At 34.7% G+C, this 14072-nt stretch overlaps 1 protein-coding gene across 2 annotated transcripts in view; it reads left to right on the top strand.

Moving 5' to 3' along the window:
- The window catches only part of SLK (STE20-like kinase), a 63130-nt gene that overhangs the window by 31484 nt on the left and 17574 nt on the right, over positions 1–14072 (top strand). The window contains exons 5-13 of one of the 2 annotated variants that reach the window (XM_011957339.1): positions 1317–1389; positions 1535–1729; positions 2288–2369; positions 3839–3967; positions 4574–5932; positions 7944–8074; positions 8293–8416; positions 10738–10917; positions 13317–13409. In XM_011957339.1, coding sequence (XP_011812729.1) covers positions 1317–1389; positions 1535–1729; positions 2288–2369; positions 3839–3967; positions 4574–5932; positions 7944–8074; positions 8293–8416; positions 10738–10917; positions 13317–13409 — 2366 coding nt within the window. The remainder of the gene's footprint in view (positions 1–1316; positions 1390–1534; positions 1730–2287; positions 2370–3838; positions 3968–4573; positions 5933–7943; positions 8075–8292; positions 8417–10737; positions 10918–13316; positions 13410–14072) is intronic. The other variant, XM_011957340.1, reaches the window with a different exon arrangement.

Raw genomic sequence — 14072 nt, 5'->3', positions numbered from 1 at the left:
TGCCTCAGCCTCCTGAGTAGCTGGGACTACAAGCGCCCGCCACCACACCCGGCTAATTTTTTTGTATTTTTTTAGTAGAGACGGCGTTTCACCATGTTAGCCAGGATGGTCTCGATCTCCTGACCTCGTGATCCGCTCGCCTTGGCCTCCCAAAGTGCTGAGATTACAGGCATGCGCCACTATGCCCGGCCTGTTTTTCATCGTTCTTGAGAGTCTCCTAGCTTAATTTGAAATGGGATGTTATAGTTTTGATCAATTTTGGGGGCATTTTTTTTGGTAAATATATTGAAATTTTATTTGAATATAGGGACAAACTTGTGTAAAATAATGTGTACCTTAAAAATAAATATGCTGAAGGTTTAGGAATTCTAAAATAATATTTAGTTAGTTGACAATTAAAATATTTGTAATTTCTGTTTTATTAATTTACAAATACTTCCAGAGAACCTTCCATTTCTGCAACACAGATATATAGAACAATCTAATCCCTAAGAACCATATAATAGATAAAAGTAATTCAGGCAGAATTGCATGACCTTTAAGGGTTCTACAACAAAAACGACAAAGGTTAGAATTGTGAATATGGCTAATAGTAGCTACTATTTATTGAGTGTATACTCTGTGCTAGGCATGAGCATCAAATACTGAATTTTTGGTATTCAACTTTGAGAATTGTGGTGTCAAATGCGAAACTTAAAAATTTGTGCATTTACAGCATGAGGTAAATTATGCAACAATGCCAATTTTATGTTACTGTTAATGTTGTCTGAACTCTAAGCTGAAAAGGTGGGATTAACAACTGAAAAAGCTGTAATGTTACTGTTCTGTATAATTTAAATCAGAAAACATAAGGTTCCCAGTTTTTTCTTGGCAATATGATTTATGAGGAAGTTAGCAAGACATACACTGTCATAAAGGTTGCTTTAGTTTAATTTCTATTTTTCACACTATAGAAAAAATGTTAATGACTCTTAATTTAATTGTGCCACATAGCGCTAGTTGGCATTTGTTTTTGAAGTGGATAGACTGGTCTACTTTTAGAGTTACCATTTTTTAATTTTCAATTTTGAAGGATTTGTCATCTGAAGACATGGTGGTATTAAATGTATTGATAATGGGATCTTTAGCAGCTTTTTCTGGGAGATGTTAGAAAGAGATAGTCAAGATTAAGATGGGAGAGACATTTTTTTCTTTCTGTTTTACTTTTTATTGTAAGATTGGCCTTATTAAAGACTTAAAATGCTTTTTTCTCCCCATTGAATACAATGAACAATGCTTAAAAGTTCTCATTAATGCTTTTGTGTGATTATTTCAAGCGGATTTTGGAGTATCAGCTAAAAACACGAGGACAATTCAAAGAAGAGATTCCTTTATTGGTACACCATATTGGTATGTATTCAGTTTTATGAATTTATAGTATTAGTCATGTCAGCAGTTACAATAACTCATTAATTTTGTCCGCATAATTGATATACCATGTGGTTTGCAGTCACTGTTATTAAACATGTTAACTTTTAATTATCTGTCTTCATAGGATGGCTCCTGAAGTAGTCATGTGTGAAACATCTAAGGACAGACCCTATGACTACAAAGCTGATGTTTGGTCCCTCGGTATCACTTTAATAGAAATGGCTGAGATAGAACCACCTCATCATGAATTAAATCCAATGCGAGTGCTGCTAAAAATAGCAAAATCTGAGCCACCTACATTAGCACAGCCATCAAGATGGTAAAAATATTATTTAAAAAGCTTAATAAGAAACAAACGATATTAGGAAGCAAAACTTGATGTTACATTTTCACAATTTCTCAAGAGTATTTAAAATTGAGTACATGGTACAAAGATTATATGAATTAGAAAATTGATTTTTGGTATATTTCTCTTAAGGACCATTAAAAATCTTCGAGCTCACTTTTCCCATATATCTGAAAATATGAGTGATTTGAGTTTTGCATGAGAAAGGTATTTTCTGTACTATGAGGAAGTGAGGCATATAGATTGATCTATATTTGTGAAATTTATTAGAAATTTTGTGCTTTTTGGCATACTCGTGAGTATATGGCTATGTCTCAGTGATTATGTACCTACTTACATATATGTCTAACATGTATTTACAAATGAGTAAGTTTTATAAAATCTTAATAGTCTTATTAACTAGTTTTTAAAATGTTGAATTAATACTATTACATACATAATGAAACTTAAGCATAACTTATCAAAGAGTTTTGTTTGATTTGATTAACAAGAAAGTAAAATAGAATGTTACTGTTAAAATTTATTTTGAAGGTCTTCAAATTTTAAGGACTTTCTAAAGAAATGCTTAGAAAAGAATGTGGATGCTAGGTGGACTACCTCTCAGCTACTGCAGGTAAGAGAGTATGACAACAGCAAATAATATAATTATTTCAACATCTCTGTAAGAATATAATTTCATATTCAGTGTGCTTTCTTTCCACTTAAGTTTTCCTGTGGAGAGCCAAAATGGCAGTAGTTACCATTTGCTTTACAAAATAAACGCTGCTGTTACCAACAGGCATTTAGCTTAAACATTATTCCTCCTGTGCTTTTTTGATTCAGTTTAATTGTTCTTTTCATTTTGGTAGTTATTTCCATTATGTCTCTCCAATTACTAGAAAGCAAGCTCCTTGGGGATGGGGGCCGTGAACTAATGAATTAAAAAATGTCTGTAAATAGTAAATATTGTTGACTTTAAAAAAATGTTGCTAAAGTGATTGGGTAAATTTAATTTTGCTTTATAGAAGGACTACTTGTAATATATTAAATAAAAATTTGTCAATTACTTTTATAGATGGGCAAATAAAATGACAAATCTTGAGGCAGTTACTGTTAGGTTCAGTTATTATGTAACTCCATCATAGTGTTTTAGGTTGACCTATTTATCTGGGGGAATAAAGCAGAAAAAAATTGCTTTGTTGTGTGCAGCAAGTATACCCCTGGAACACACTTTCTATTATTTTGTTACCCCACACTTGAAGCCCTTAGTCTGTGACAGACACTGTTAAATGTTGAGTATACAGAGATGAATAAAATGTCTTCTTAGTGTCAAGAATTTTAGAACCATGTCAAGAACACAGGTGTTTGTAGATACTTTTAACAGAACTCTAAAGATTTTTATAATTTTGAGGCTTTGATAGGCTTTATAGAGGTGGATACTTTTTAAGAAGTAATAATGAGGCCAGGTGTAGTGGCTCATGCCTGTAATCCCAGCACTTTGGGAGGCTGAGGCGGGTGGATCACCTGAGGTCACGAGTTCCAGACCAGCCTGGCCAATACAGTGAAACCCAGTCTCTACTAAAAATACAAAAATCAGCTGGGCATGGTAGTGCATGCCTGTAATCTTACCTACTCGGGAGGCTGAGGCAGGAGAATCGCTTGAATCTGGAAGATGGAGATTGCAGTCAGCCAAAATCGTGCCACTGTACTCGAGCCTGAGTGATAGAGTGAGACTCCGTCTCAAAAAAAAAAGGAAGTAATAATTTAGTGACCTGAAGTTTGCTTTAAATTTCAGTTAAAATTTTTGATTATGAAATTTTCAAACATACAGAAAGTACATGTACCTACTACCCAGATATAACAATTCTTATCATTTTTGACAAATTTGCTTCAGATTCTTAAAAATGTACAGATCCAGTTCTAGGCAGTCCCTGCTATTGCTCAAGCCCCCTCTCCTCTTTCTTTCTCAGATGTAGCATTATCTGAAGTTGTCTGTCGTTTTCCTGCCCACATGTTCGTATTTTTACCACATAAGAATGTGTGTTTGAAACTTAGTTTAGTAGTATTCCAGTTGTTGAGTATGCTGTTTTTAATGTTCAATAGCATCCTTTTGTTACTGTTGATTCCAACAAACCCATCCGAGAACTGATTGCAGAGGCAAAGGCTGAAGTAACAGAAGAAGTTGAAGATGGCAAAGAGGAAGATGAAGAGGAGGAAACAGAAAATTCTCTGGTCAGTATTTAGGAAAGAAATTTCATTTAGTTAATTTTTAGAGTTGGGTTTTGAGGTGTAGTTGTACCTGTATCTAAGGATTGATGGGCGGCAATACAAAATCTTTAAATTTAGACCTGAAGATTAGTAGCAAGGTTGCTCCTTGCTGCACATTTTTGTTACATTTCCTTTTTTTTTTTGAGATGGAGCTTCGCTCTGTCACCCAGGTTGGAGTGCAGTGGTCACCACAACTGCTGCCTCCCCGTTTCAAGTGATTCTCTTGCCTCAGCCTCCCTAGTAGCTGGGACTACAGGCGTGTGCCACCATGTCCAACTAATTTTTGTAGTTTTAGTAGAGATGGGGTTTTACCATGTTGGCCGGGCTAGTCTCGAACTCCTGACCTCAAGTGATCCTCCCTCCTTGGCCCCCCAAAGTGCTGGGATTATAGGTGTGCAACACTGCACCTGGCCCATTTTTGTTATATTTCTTATGAGAAGAATTGTTAATTCTTTAAATTCAGCAACATTCACTGAATAAAGATCTTAAATCATTGTATGTCTGTAAACATTGTTTTGGTCACTCTTAGGGTCATGTTTTAACATTAAAAATATATTAAATCTTTTTTAGCCAATACCTGCAAGTAAGCGTGCATCTTCTGACCTTAGTATTGCCAGCTCTGAAGAAGATAAACTTTCACAAAATGCTTGTATTTTGGAATCTGTCTCAGAAAAAACAGAACATAATAACTCTGAAGATAAACTCAACAGCAAAATTCTTAATGAAAAACCTACCACTGATGAACCTGAAAAGGCTGTGGAGGATGTTAGTGAACATGTTACCGATGATCAGTTAGAAGCAATGACTGAACTCCATGACAGAACAGCAGTAATCAAGGAGAATGAGAGAGAGGAGAAGAGGCCCAAGCTTGAAAATCTGCCTGACACAGAAGACCAAGAAACTGTGGACATTAATTCAGTCAGTGAAGGAAAAGAGAATAATATAATGATAACCTTAGAAACAAGTATTGGACATAATCTAAAATCTGAGGAAGAAAAGAATCAGGAAAAGCAACAGATGTTTGAAAATAGGCTTACAAAATCTGAAGAAATTAAAGACACTATTTTGCCAACAGTAGATTTAGTTTCTCAAGAGACTGGAGAAAAAGAGGCAAATATTCAGGCAGTTGATAGCGAAGTTGGGCTTCCAAAGGAAGACACCCAAGAGAAATTGGGGGAAGACGACAAAACTCAAAAAGATATGATCAGCAATACAAGTGATGCGATAGGAACATATGAGGCAGCAGATGTGGCTCAGAAAGCAGATGAAGACAGTGCTGAGGATACGCAGAGTAATGATGGGAAAGAAGTGGTCGAAGTAGGCCAGAAATTAATTAATAAGCCCATGGTGGGTCCTGAGGCTGGTAGTACTAAGGAAGTTCCTATTAAAGAAATAGTTGAAATGAATGAAATAGAAGAAGGTAAAAATAAGGAACAGGTAATAAACAGTTCAGAGAACATAATGGATGTCAATGAGGAACCAGGAACAACTGAAGTTAAAGAAATTACTGAGTCAAGTATCACTGAAGAAATAGAGGTCAGAAGTGTGGTAGCTGATACCGACCAAAAGGCTTTAGTAAGTGAAGTCCAGGATGCTTCTAAAGTCACTACTCAGATAGATAAAGAGAAAAAAGAAATTCCAATGTCAATTAAAACAGAGCCTCAAGTCACTGCAGTTTCACAGCCCAGTGAACCTCAGCCTGTTCTAATACCTAGTATTAATATCAACTCTGACAGTGGAGAAAATAAAGAAGAAATAGGTTCTTTATCAAAAACTGAAACTATTCTGCCACCAGAATCTGAGAATCCAAAGGAAAATGATACTGATTCAGGCACTGGTTCCACTGCTGATACTAGCAGCATTGACTTGAATTTATCCATCTCTAGCTTCCTAAGTAAAACTAAAGACAGTGGATCAATATCTTTACAAGTAAGTGTGCATGAGTCATTGTTTGGAATTTCCTTTATCATTTTCTCAATTCAGAGTTTATGTGAAATTGATGTCTTGAAAATAAAACAGCATTAAATCCATGTAGTATTAACCATATAAATTCTTATAGCCTATGAAAGCAATTAAAAGAACTAAGGAGATTCTGGATATAATCTTTAAGTTTTGTGGTAGGATCTACCTACTTTTGCAAATCTGATGCAGATAAACAGTGTAATATGGTTGCTTGGTGTGATTAGGTTCTTTTATTGGACATATCTAGATGCAACATTAGCAAGAATCAACAATATATGAGAGAATTAGAAATTGAAAGAATGATCTCTTTTTAAGCACATTTAGGGTATAAATAATCCTTTATTTACCATTGGCCCATGCCGTCACAGACATTGCTACTGCCATGAGAACCATTGTGGGGAAAACAAAACAAACACTACAGCCCAGAACATGTGGAGCTTTGAGTGTAATTCTCAAATCTTAGTGTGGTTAGGAGTTACTAGGGGCTATGTAGAAGTCTGGAATGGGTCCCAAGAATCAGTATTTGTAGCAAAAGATCCCACAGAATTCTGATGCAGGTGATCCATGGGCCACCCTTGGAGAATACTTCTTAGACCCTCTGGGTTGATGGTAGCAGAAGAGAAGACAGAAGAGCAGAAACAACCTAGGAAAACTGACTTAGATGGATCTCCAGGGCATGAGTGATCAGTCTGCCTGTCAGCCCCAAATGATTACATGTATTCTTTTTTCAGTTTGCTTTCTTTCACTGACTGAAATCACCACCACTCTGAAATTCATTCACTGACTTAATAGCCTCTTTTAAAAATGCAAATAACTTGTATAAGAATGAAGGAGATATTAATTATTGAACTTTTAGTAGGAGCTGAAGAAATGTGAAGTTTGGAGGTTAAGGTATAGGTAGATGTATTTATTGGAGTGTGCCATCTTTAGATTTTAAAGGAATCCTGGGCAGGATACTGTAGTCCTGGACTCAGGAAGAAGAGCATGAGGATCCTGGAACCCTGGAGAAGAGAACAGTAAGAGGAGAGGATGCAGAAAGGTGATTGGAAGGTGCCATAGAGAAAATATTTAAAAATCGGATGCATTTTGAGTTTAGTATTTTCACATTCCATTTTTGCTCCCTCTACCTTCTAACTCTTTCTTCTGTATCAAAACCCAGTAAGTATCTGCCCTGAACACTTAATTTGTTTACCAAAATGTATTTATAGGAGTCTTATATGTCTGTTATTTCTGTTTGCATTTAAATGTTTTTGGATACCAATTGAGGAATGAAGAGTTTAGTCTTGATAAAGAATTTTAGGCCATAGCTAGCAGCCAAATCTGGTACTTTTGGGATGCAGTGGAGGCCCTGTCTTTGTAGTAACCCTAAAATCATACATGTATCTCTGGCCTTGAGATAGAGGGAGGGGCTGTTGATATTATTGTTACTGATTAAGTAGATTTTGATTCCCAGTTCTGGCAGTGTTTAAAAATTACCGGAGAGCTTTTTCAAAAAATAGATTTCCAGCTACCCCCAGACCTGTCAGTCTAGATTTTTTTAAGAGATGAGCCCCACAAATTCATTTTTAATTGTTTTGTCAGTGAAAAAGCAGAGGTATCTGAGAAACTACAAAGTGAAAAGATGAAAAAAAGAGAACATGTAAAAGTTCTACTGATTAACTATGTGAATTGCTCATGATCACTTGTGCCTAATTATAATGTGTCATAAAAGCTATACATGCAAATGAAGAAAATGCATACTTTGAAAAAATTTGATTTCATCTGTGAAGACGTGTGTAAGTCAGATGACGTTTAAGGTGTTATATAACTGGTTCCACAGATGAGTCTGCTGCTTTATATTTATACTTTCTATGTGTAGTCTGCATGGCTGCTCAGTTGTTTTGTCTTAAGAAAGAAAGAAATGTTAAAAGAAGAAGAAAATGTTTCCTACCTCCAGTATTCCCTGTACAAAGCCTAACTAAAATAAAATCTCTCTCAGGAAACAAGAAGACAAAAGAAAACATTGAAGAAAACACGCAAATTTATTGTTGATGGTGTAGAAGTGAGTGTAACAACGTCAAAGATAGTTACAGATAGTGATTCCAAAACTGAAGAATTGCGGTTTCTTAGGTGAGTAGAGAAACAATGTAATTAAAACTGGTATGTGACTTCTTTTCAGTCTCTGAAAAGTCAGAAGAATAGAGAAACAAAGGTAAATTATTGGCTAATTTTTTATTATTCTTTTACTACCGTTGCACTTGAAAGAAAATTTTTAAAGCTTAAAAAAAAAGTATTTCAGAAGTGTAATTTTTGCTGTCTTCTCTGTCATTACCATTAAATTTTGTCAGACGTCAGGAACTTCGGGAATTAAGATTTCTTCAGAAAGAAGAGCAAAGAGCCCAACAACAGCTCAATAGCAAACTACAGCAACAACGAGAACAAATTTTCCGGCGCTTTGAGCAGGAAATGATGGTAAAGTCTGATTTTTATATCATTTTGTACACTTTTGTGTTAATAATGACATTTAGTGCAAAAAAAAAAAAAAACAGGTACAGAACTTGTTCTCTGATTGCCAGATTTCTGTAGCTTTGTGATTTATTTCTGGCATTTTTGTCGTTTTGGTGTTCTGGATGCCTTTTATTGATTTATTCTTTTGTCTTGAGAGGATTTTCTGTCCTAGTCTACCTCAAGCTGTTTATGGTGTGATGGGTTGTTTTATTTTTCTGTCATGAAAACTTAAAATCATGAAGTCAGTGAACAACGTTCCTAGATTTGCCTATTGCTGAATAATTTTTCAGTGCCCTAATTAGATCTTTCAGGTTTGGAATCCAAGATTTTAAGCCAGTTTAGAGCAGTTGCCTTCAAACCTAGATGAGCAGTAGGACTCCTCAGGGGCTTTTTAAAAATGTGCTTTATTCTCTGGCTTCTACAGTTAAGCCTCCACATCTCTCTTTCCTGCTGCTAGAGGAAATAGTGCTTACTAGTCCCAGGTAGCTGTCACTGAGTCCTTCAGTTTTTGCCTTGTGTCCAAAGTTGGAAAAGGAATTAATAATGTAATATAAAATTTTTGTAATTTATGTTGACTATCTGCCTTAATGTAGGTTAGCAAAAGTATCATTTGAAATGTTATAGTACTCATGTTTTGAATATAGTCCTTGTGTTGACTTGTAATTTTAATTGATAAAGATTGTTTTGTGTAATTAGCCAGGCGAGGTGGCAGGCACCTGTAGTCCCAGCTACTTGGGAGGCTGAGGCAGAATGGCGTGAACCCGGGAGGCGGAGCTTGCAGTGAGCCGAGATGGCACCACTGCACTCCAGCCTGGGCGACAGAGTGGGACTCCGTCTCAAAAAAAAAAAAAAAAATTTTTTTTGTGTGAACTGTGGATTGTTGATTACATGAGCTGGATCATAACTGAGATTTCCTAAGAAAATAATGAACTTTTGTTCTCATTGAGTATTTTTATAGTACTTATATTGTTTTCCAAAACCTTGTAAAATCTGTATTTCTCCCCCACCATACTTTCTGAAATGTTTTACTTTTCAGTTTTTTCAAAAAGAAAATATACATTACAAATAAGTAACTATACCTGTATTCAAAAACAGTGTTACTATTATATAAACAGGAGTCTTGTTGAAAGAGTAGATTTATAATTCCAAAAGATCTATTCCAATAGAATAAGATGTTGATTGTAAGAATCTTAATGTGGAAGAGTAAATCTGAAAATGACAAGTAATCTTATTACTAAATAATAGTGATATTATTAATAGTATTATTTTATTAAAGTAGACTTCAAATAAGCCCTTTGATTTATCAAAAATTTTATTGGATAAATATTGAAATTTTTCTAATTTGCTTTACTACTTCACAATTGGCTATTCTTCTGGATAATCTAAAAACTTTGAACATTCTGCTAGTATAATAGAAAACAAATTTTGGGTCGGGCGCAGTGCCTTACACCTGTAATCCTGGCACTTTGGGAGGCCGAGGTGGGCAAATCACTTGAGGCCAGGAGTTCGAGACCAGCCTGGCAAACATGGTAAAACCCTGTCTTTACTAAAAATACAGAAAACGTAGCTAGGGAGGGTGTCACATGCCTGTAATTCCATCTATTCAGGAGGCTGAGGCGTGAGAATCATTTGAATCTGGGAGGCAGAGGTTGTAGTGAGCAGAGATTGTGCCACTGCACTCCAGCCTGGGTGACAGAGGGAGATCCTGTCTCAAAAAGAAAAAACAAACAAACAAACAAAAAACAGAAAAGGAAAAGGAAAAAAAAAAGAAGACCAGGCACAGTGGTTCATGCTTGTAATACCAGTATTTTGGGAGGCTAAGGCAGGAGGATTACTTGAGCCCAGAAGTTTAAGACCAACCTAGGCAACATAGTGATAGCCCCATCTCTCCAAAAAAAGAAATATATATATATATAAAGATAAGCTGGTCATGGTGGCGTGCACCTGTAGTCCCAGCTACTTGGGAGGCTGAAGCAGGAGGATTGTTTGAGCCCAGGAGGCTGAGGCGGCAGTCAACTGTGATTGTGCAACTGCACTCCAACCTGGGTGACAGAATGAGACCCTGTCTAATAAATAAATAAAATAGAAAAAAATTTTCCATGTTAGAAAAAAATGAACTCATTTTTTTGAGAATTTTCATAACATATTTTAGTGCATTTGACTTTTTATTGTAAAGGTTATAGCACATTACTAAATTTAAATACTAGTTGTGTTCTCTTAGGAAACATCTTTAAGGAGTTAATATGGGTGATGGAAAAATTATCTTGAGCTATATTGTTTTACAGAGTAAAAAGCGACAATATGACCAGGAAATTGAGAATCTAGAAAAACAGCAGAAACAGACTATCGAACGCCTGGAACAAGAGCACACAAATCGCTTGCGAGATGAAGCCAAACGCATTAAAGGAGAACAAGAGAAAGAGTTGTCCAAATTTCAGAATATGCTGAAGAACCGAAAGAAGGAGGTAAGTGTACACCACTGTTTTTAATTACTAAAGCTTTTTTTTTTTAATTGTTTTAAGACTATCTAAGGAATTAGGAATACGAATAATACTTGATAGTTAAATAGCACTCATTCATTCTTTCATTCGGTCTTCTCAGCAGTCATATAGAGTTGTAATAAGGTCAGTCATTATTCCCATTTTACTGCCAAGAAAACTGGAGTAAGAGAGATTTTAGTGACCTGTTCACAGACTACCCCTAAATGTCCAGCTAAACCTTGAATCAAGTCTTCAAACTGAGTTTAATCCATTTTCAAGTCTACCATTGTCCTTAATGCAACACATTTAAGTCCTTATACAAAAGTATTTTTTAGAAAACTTACTATATTGTGTTTGCCAGTGGCAGCAGTAATTCATTTTATTATTTATAAGTTGTCATCTGTAATTCATACTTTTAACAATTTTGTTTGTTGATTAGCTTCATTGCCTTTCATGGATATTGTGCCAAACAAAAGCTGAATAACCTGAAATTTGACATGCTACCTATAACCATCAAATTGTGAGGTACTTTGAAGAACTAGAAGTGGAACATATCTGTAAAGTCATTTGATTAGAATGAGTTTTTTCATTGTTTCCTGAAACTGTTTCATTTTGTTATAGAATCTGTTTGCAGTGTAACAGATTGTCATTGCTTCAGAAGGAAGGTTTACATATTAGGATCTCTTTTTGTCCCAAATTAAAACTAAAAGAGCTTTACATGTAGGTAATTTTCCGAGATAATTTTATGATTTATTAACATCTTCAGTATAGGAAGAGGATTTGCCTTTTCATGATATAAAAGACACCAGAGACAATGATTATGATCAACTTTATTAGGGTTGGAACAAACAGAAACCTCAGCCAAACTAATAAATGCATTTTCACTTTTGTTATACATCTCAAATACCCAGATTCATTGACTTTAACATTTAAATTGAGAAGAAAATTGAATGTCATATTGCTGAATCTTAAGGATTTGCTTTGAAAAGGATAGAGTCAAACATTAATACAGTGATTTTATGATTTCTTTAGATAAAGATGAATGAAATGATATGTAATTTTGTTTGATGTGGCTTCCATTTCTAAAGATCACTATTATTACTATTTCTTATGTTTTATGTAGAATTTCTGTATATACTGTTAGGTATGACATTACTGGGGCTGCATGTTAATTTTCTCACAAATAGTTTTTGAGATATTCTTTATATCAGTTAAATTTTAAAAATTTTACAGATAAATACATGGTTTAATCCTAGATATAAAAGTCTCAGTTATTATTTTTGTTTGGGGAGTAGGAGAGTTTCAGCCGCTGAACATGTTTGAGATCATGATATGCATATTTTGAATAATTACATTATGTATTTTTTTTCCTTATTGCTAAACTTCTTGCATTTGGGGAGTCTCTTACTTTTAATGGTGATTTGGTTTCATGAGGGATTACTGATGGGAAATTTTAAATACATGATGTTAAATCAAAATCAGTCGCTTTCACGGACCATCAATAGCATGTGGTGATTTGGAATCTGGTTTCTTTTGGTGCTTCTACTTGTAAACACATGATTGTTTTTCACAGTTGGATTACAGATCTATTGTTAGGTGGAATATACTTCTAAGATTTCAAAATGATTAAAAGAAGGAGCTCTAAAATATACTTCATTCTATATTTTATCTGCTATAATAAATCATAGCTTACTAAACTTACTTTTGAGAGTGCTCATATTACCAATTTTTAAGTTGACAGGCTTGGCTTAACTTGTCAGCAAAGGGAAATGTTATTCTAATCCTATTCAGATACATTCGTTTTTACCACACCATGTATAAAATGGTGTGCTTATGAAAAAACTTAGTATCCATTTATTTCTCTTTTGTGTATTCTAAGACTTGCTTTCCTTTTTTCTTTTTGGCCTCATTAAGTAGATTTTATTTAGCTTTGTTTCTTTATTATGATCAAGCCAATTATGAAATTTTGCACTTTTATAAATGGCATTAGCTTTCCTTATGTTCAATATTTCCAACTATGTCAGTAGGTACGTTTATAATTTTATGATCTTTCAACAAGGCCAGTTAAGTTTATCCCTTTAGTTCAGCATCAGTGCTGCAAGTAATTCTTCGCTGATTGTCTTTGGACCTTTAAGAGAGAGAATGATGTATAGGGATATTTAGCAACTAATTAACCTTTGTGTGGTGTAATGTCCCTTTCTGCACTGAGATTATGCATGTTCTCTTCTTTCATTCTTTTTCACCAGACTAACACCTATGCTAATGCATGTTGAAAGGAACTTTTTAACAACTTTAATATTTGACTTGTAGCTTATCTGCTCTCATAAATGCTTGCTGTGGAGAAAGTATTATTTCCCCACCTCCTGCATGCTTATACACTGTAGGTTATAAATGAAGTGGAGAAAGCACCCAAAGAGCTGAGAAAAGAGCTCATGAAACGCAGGAAAGAGGAGCTTGCACAAAGCCAGCATGCTCAGGTAACAGCAGCAGCTTAATGCTACTAAAAACAGAAAGCACCATTTTCTCACAGCTTGATAAACCGTGGTTGAAAGGGTAAATTTTAAGTGTTATTATTATGTGATGTTGACTTCTCCCCATTCAAAAACTCCTGGAATCCTCTTTATTTAATACTAAATTCATACTAATAGTGACATTTAAGTTGCTAATATGAAATTAAGTAGAATGTTTGGAAAGTTGACTCCAGATGAAATAAACAAGTATATGAATGTATAATACACTGTTATCTGATTTTAATCTTGATGGGAGCTTATAGTTTTGAGTAGTAATGCCAATGTTTTATAGAAAACTTTTAGGACATAAAAATAGAGGATGGTATATAAGCTTTGTGCTTACGAAAACTATGCCCATTAAAACGCTATTAGTTCTATAAAGTTCAGTTGGAAGAAAAATAGCAAATGGTAACTTTAAATGGTAGTTCAAACATTACTTTTAAGCATGACAACATAAGCAACTTTAAGACCAGATTTTAAATATTAAATACCTTGTTTTTCTTTTTGGTTCAGAATCAAGCAGTTAAACAAATAGACTATTTTTTACATATATATAGTTTAAAGCAGCCCGATCTAGGTTATGATAAAGTTGAGCCTTGTCATAAGATGGGTGATTTTTTTTTTTTTTTT

This window comes from Colobus angolensis, unplaced genomic scaffold (genome assembly GCF_000951035.1).
Source record: "Colobus angolensis palliatus isolate OR3802 unplaced genomic scaffold, Cang.pa_1.0 Scaffold44, whole genome shotgun sequence".
In the NCBI taxonomy this organism is placed as follows: Eukaryota; Metazoa; Chordata; class Mammalia; order Primates; family Cercopithecidae; genus Colobus; species Colobus angolensis.
This window is presented reverse-complemented; position numbering and strand designations above follow the sequence as displayed.